The sequence below is a fragment of the Sinohyriopsis cumingii genome, chromosome 13 (genome assembly GCF_028554795.1).
Source record: "Sinohyriopsis cumingii isolate HCF-2022 chromosome 13, ASM2855479v2, whole genome shotgun sequence".
NCBI lineage: Eukaryota > Metazoa > Mollusca > Bivalvia > Unionida > Unionidae > Sinohyriopsis > Sinohyriopsis cumingii.
This window is the reverse complement of record NC_142973.1, coordinates 60,527,293-60,533,292: the sequence shown is the minus strand read 5'-3', so window position 1 is coordinate 60,533,292 and position 6,000 is coordinate 60,527,293. Positions and strand designations below refer to the sequence as shown.

Genomic DNA, 6,000 nt, shown 5'->3' with positions numbered 1-6,000 from the left:
TATAGTATCTTAAATGTGTTTTTTTTTTTTTTTTTTTTTTTGTTGTTTTTTTTTTTAAAGCATTGCTGTTTCAACTGCTCGCTCCGAAACTGTTAATGATGAGAAACTTAAAAGTGTAGACTCGCTTGAAAATACCAGTGTAACAAGCTTGCCATTTTGTAGTCAGACTTTTCTTAACCCTGCCACCCAATTTTAGATACAAGGTTAGTTATATTGTTTGACAAATATCAAACATTGGGTGTCAACGGTCAGAGGAAACTCGGCCTAATCAACGGTAGGTTATTAACGTGATCACCAGCTCCCTCTAGTAGCGGTGGATCAACAAGAATTGTATTCCTAGGTCACATGGATGAAATCGTAAGTAATATTTTTGAGCTTAGGAAAAAGTGATAAACATAATGTTTTCACGAAAACAACTGGCATTATATGTATCATTTTATCTTATTTGACTAGTGTATGTAATATTACCTTTTGTTTTAAACATAGAAAGTTATGACAGAGGTTGAAAATATTAGATGCACATTCAATATAGTGTCACCTATTTTCGTATGATAACATACTTTTCTTGTCACGGTATGAAATTCGTAGGCATAGTTATTATTGGGTATTTTGTTTCGAGGGTAACATCAAGTAAGAGCTAAAATTACAGATATACAAAAAAACTGAATATTTTAGCCTTGTGTACAGTTATTCTAATACCCTTGTGTTTCTTTAAGGGCTAATGGTAATACGAATAGGTATAACAGGGTGGGTGGGTGTGGTATAGTCAGATATAACGTATAATACGTAATAAGTGAAACGTTAAAAACAATGTCTTTTAAATGTTAAGGATAATCTTTGTTTTTATTGTATTCTATTTGCACTATATCATGACATTGATAGTATCAACCTATTGCACTGTAGTCATGTTGCTGCAATTAGTGTTACATGGGTCTATGAATACAATGTATATGGCAAACATTACAGTGTCTTATAATATAATGAGGACTGCGATATTGGTCTTTTATTTAACCCAGTCCCTTGACTGACATTCATATTACATGCATACCTGTAAGGCTGTAACCCAATAGCTATGAAACTTACCATATTGAAAGTACAATTGTGGTTAGTACTGATAATAGTGAAGAGAATTCCAAATCGTTCCTGAAATAATACTTTAAAATTACATTTCTGCTTGTTTACATTTTACTTGCTTCTTTCACTTAGTTTTCTCAATATTATATCTTCAGGTATGATCAGTCCTTTGTTCATAATTCCCATATAAAGATGATGAAGAGTACTTGCCATTAGCAATTTATTCTAATTTATGCATGCACAACTAGTTTTGTCATTGTGGTATCCGCTTGTGTGTGAGAAGGCACATCCCATAAAACGAGTGATTCAAATTAAGAGAGAGACAAATTGTAAAAAATTTGAAGAGATCGGGTAAGATGGTTCTTCATTCAGTTCTGGTGACTTTTACAATTGTTTTTAATTGAGAATTCTAAACTAAGTATAGCACAACATGTTTAGTGGAAGTGAAGATGACATGTATATATTCAGGTACCTTTTTGTTTTTACAGTGGATTTTACAGGGTCAGTTAGGCCATATATAGGGTTGACATTTATTTGTACAATTTGCTATATTCATATTAGTCGTGATTTAGTAATATTTTTCTTTAGTTGTGATAACTAATTATTTATGTTGTTTTCTGCTTGACATTACATAAATTATTTTTTATTGTTGTATTCATTTGTAAAGACCTTATGCTTTAGAAATCAGGATCGAATGAGTCAGCTTAATTTGGCTGGCGGTTTACATAAAAGGGCAATATTAAACCAGAGTGTTAAATTTTGTACATTCTGCCATGAACAATTACTTAATACCAAGAAAGTGGTTAGAGATTTCGAATGTGGAAGGTCATGGGTTCAGTCCTTGGCCAAGTCATACCAAAGACATATACAAATGGTACTAACAGCTGCCTTGCTTGGCACTCAGCATTAAGAGGTTAGTGCTAGGACTGGTTGGCTTGGTGACAGGATAATGTGACTTGGTGGGACATCATGCTACATGTCTGCTGTTGTTGTTGTTGTTGTGGGGTTTAATGCCATTTTTCAGCACACGATAGGCTATGTATGTAGGCCAGTATTAATGGTGGAGGAAGAACCTGGGAAAACCCCGGGAAGAACCACCGACCCACGAGAAGCTACTGGCAAGCTTTCTCACATACCCACATTGCCCGAATCCGAGACTTGAACCCACGTAGACAGAGGTGAGATGGCAGTGATCCGTAACAGAGAGCACTTTGGACCACTCGGCCACTCGGGGCCCCTGCTACATTTCTGCAACATGATGCCCAAGTGCTTAGACATCCCTATAAAGGGCCGCTCTGCAGACATTGTTGCGATATGACTGAAAAATCGTTAAAGCTACGTCAAAAGTCCAAATCACACACACAGATTTAGAATTAAATTTTGATGTAGGTAGGTAGATAGATATATAGATGTATAGATAGATTCATCATATTGTATGGGACTAAACATTGTGTCATTATTATTATTACCAAAATACATGGAGATATGTGATATTGTCTTCATCATAAAATGCTGCTTATGCCCAATATATGCCTTTTAATTTTATTTTTGACATCTGCTGTCAAGGTTGTTCAAGACTGACTAGAAACCATTTATTTGCAAACAGTATACACAGAAAAACAGCTTGTGTTCAATTTCTCCAAGTTTTATACAAAATCCACTTTCAGTAATTTCTTACAATAAGAGCACCATCCTCCCATCCACCTGTACTAAATTGTGTATTTAGAATCGCTCTTAATTCATGTTACATCTAGTATCCAGGCTGCTTTCTACGTTTGCTTCTTTCCTAGACAGGAAATTGTGCTATAATGTTAATGTGACATCATCAATATTAAAGGGTTTAAAGGTAGGTGATTGGCAGTTAGGGACCATAATGGAAAAAAGACAATTTCTCTTTTAAAGTCTTCGATGTCTATTAATTAGGTCATGTGACAAGGAAGAGTATAAGTTATACTGTGTTAAGTGAAAGTAGCTGTTGTAATAGTATGACATTATTCTGTTCAGTCGATTACCATTTTGATGCTGCTGCTGTTTGAATATTGAGTTCTTACACTTTGGAACCTGGTATGTACAACCCTGTTTGTCACATCTGAAGAATATCATCTTGGTAAAGGTCACATGCCTTTTTTTATTTCAGTAATTCATTATGATGTTCATCTAGCTATAACAGCTCTAAGTATCTGGATATGCAAGATTTTCATGATATCAAAGGTTGTATTTTTTGTTGTTTACTTTATTTAAAAAAAACTATTAAATTTATTATAAGAGGTCAAGGGCATTGACTGAATTAAGAAGAATGGTTTCTGCATAGTAACTCGAGTTCTTCATGATCTACAGTTACCTGTCTTGGTCAGTGGCTTGCACTTGAAGTAAGGAAGAAGCCTGAAGATTTTATTGTTGAAAGGACCGCTCCAGTGGCCTAGTGGTTAGAGTGTCTGCTTCGGAAGCGGGAGGTCATGGGTTTGATCCCTGCCTGAGTCATACCAAAGACTTACAAAAATGGTACTACACCTGCCTTGCTAGGTGCTCAGCATTAAGAGGTTAGTGTTATGACTGGTCGGCCTGGTGTCAGGATAATGTGACTGGGTGGGACATCATGCTACATGTCTGTGGCATGATGCCCCAGTGCTAGACATTACCATAAACTTTCACACTGCAACTTTCATAGTGATATGACTGAAAAATTGTTAAAGCTACGATAAAAATCATAATCACACACACACACACACACACACTCATTGTTGAAGGAAATGGTCACTAATTGAAAGAAGAAAAATGGTTTCTGCACAATGACTAAAATTTTCCACCATCTACCAGCACCAAGCTTTATGGACTGCTTGTACTGAGGGGTAAGGAATAACCATGTAAATTTTAGGATTAAAAGCTCAGTGTCACAGTGACTGAAGAACATGGCCATGGTGCAGAATAACTACATGTTCCATGGTGGATGTCTTGCTTAAAATCTGTATGACTTTTAATTCAGTTATGTAGACTGACCTTTGTTCCCAGATAGTAAGTATAGTCTCTTCCATCAATATGTTGCAGCTACGTTGGCTCATCAAAGAGCTGCATGTTTGATACATACTTTCACCTGACAGGATCAGCACTCTCCATGTGTTCTTCAGAAGGGCACTTGGCTCTAAATTTTCTAAGCATGTTATACCCAATAATTTGTTAGAGGTGCCATTAAAACCAGCATAAAAACAATAAATAATCAAATCCATATTGCATCAGCTGTTTCCAAACATTCTGTGCTTATTAGCAATCCCTTTCTGGATTGACAGCCTATCAATCCAGCAAATTGTAGCTTGAGTGGGTGTTCACTGCTACAGCCAATAATATCAGAAATAATACAAATTGTCAAAGAATGATAGGTGATCTTGTTGTATCATTGAATCTAATTGGTGGTCTGTTCCAGGTTAACTTTCCTCTGCCTCAAAGAACATTGTTTGCCACCATTATGACCATAACACTGAAAATGTTGTACAGTTGATTTAAAAATTGATTGTTTAATTTGAATTTGTGAACAGTTTAAATATAAACTCTTGAAGCTCTAGGTATTGATATTTGGCAGTTTGCTAGCTGAAACAAATTGGAGAACACAGAAAATATGATTGATATTGAAACCTGCCATATATACTTGCTTATAAGTTGAGTCAAAGACAAAAATCATGATCTGCTGAGGCATAATGCACCTGCAGATGATGGTCTTTTGTTTATTCTTCAGAATACCGCTAACAAAATGCACAGACCCAGATCTTCTGGTGCTTTATGTGATGGCAGATCTGGGTCTGCAATTTGCAGTTTTACTCGTCTTGCAAGTAAGTATAGATCATACTCATAAGTATACTTTGCTTTGTCTTTGGTTTGAGATATTAGTTGAATGTCTCTTTTCCAGAAAATCTTGATTGAATTGGAATTACAGTTAAAAAAAAAAACACGAAATGAAATTAAAATTTCACAATGGTGGAAGTATATGTATAAATCTAGAGAGTGTGAAAGATTTCATTATGTAATGGAAATCTGTCTATAAAGCACAAATATGTCACATTGTTTTAATAGGACAGTCAGAATAAGTGAACCTTGCTTGTTATGGGATCAGGAGTAGAATCCAGGACCTGCAAGGAAGGAAGTTCAGGCTGGAGAGACTCCTTTATTTTGACTTTTACTGGTGGGTTTTCCAGACCCCATATTTTCTAATCAACAGTGATACCAATATGTTAGTTGCGTTCTCTTTCAGATTATTCCCATCATGATAGCTACATGTGACTGATATCACGTAGAGAGATGGAAAAAGTGTACGTAAATCCAGATCACTCGAGTCAGCTACTTGCAGAGATATCCACATTATGGAAGAGGGACAAGTACTGCGATGCTGCCTTGAACCTTGGAAGTACCAGATACAAGGTTGTTTTCCATATATCTATTTGTCACTCCATCCTTCTTGTTTCAACTTGCACTGGAAAAAAGGAATCAACACTAATTTTCATTTTTAGAGTATCATTTTTATCTGGCAACAAAGTACATTAGAAGACTTGCTGTACATGATCTAATTGCTGATATATCCAGTCAAACTGCAAACAAACAGACCCTGATCTGTTGTAGCATGATGCACCAGCAGATCAGGGTCTGTGTTGTTTATTCTGCAAACAGTGCACTTTGCATGTGGATCTGACTTGAATGCAAGCAAAGATGTAGCCAATCACAAAATGTTTTATGGTGCAAAGCTTGCATTTCAGGATGGGTTGGTTAAAGAGTTTCAGACAATCAGATATGCAAGATGGGTTGGTTAAAGAGTTTCAGACGATCAGATATGCAAGATGGGTTGGTTAAAGAGTTTCAGACGATCAGATATTCAAGATGGGTTGGTTAAGGAGTTTCAGACGATCAGATATTCAAGATGGGCTGGTTAAAGAGTTTCAGACG

At 36.0% G+C, this 6,000-nt stretch overlaps 1 protein-coding gene across 2 annotated transcripts in view; it reads left to right on the top strand.

Moving 5' to 3' along the window:
- The first annotated feature begins 302 nt into the window (after window positions 1-302).
- The window catches only part of LOC149785671 (uncharacterized), a 112,925-nt gene continuing 107,227 nt past the window's right edge, over window positions 303-6,000 (top strand). For both annotated transcript variants that reach the window (XM_089979496.1, XM_089979497.1), the window contains exons 1-2: window positions 303-357; window positions 5,315-5,481. In XM_089979496.1, the coding sequence (XP_089835622.1) occupies window positions 5,362-5,481 (120 nt within the window). In that variant the 5' untranslated portion in view covers window positions 303-357; window positions 5,315-5,361. The remainder of the gene's footprint in view (window positions 358-5,314; window positions 5,482-6,000) is intronic.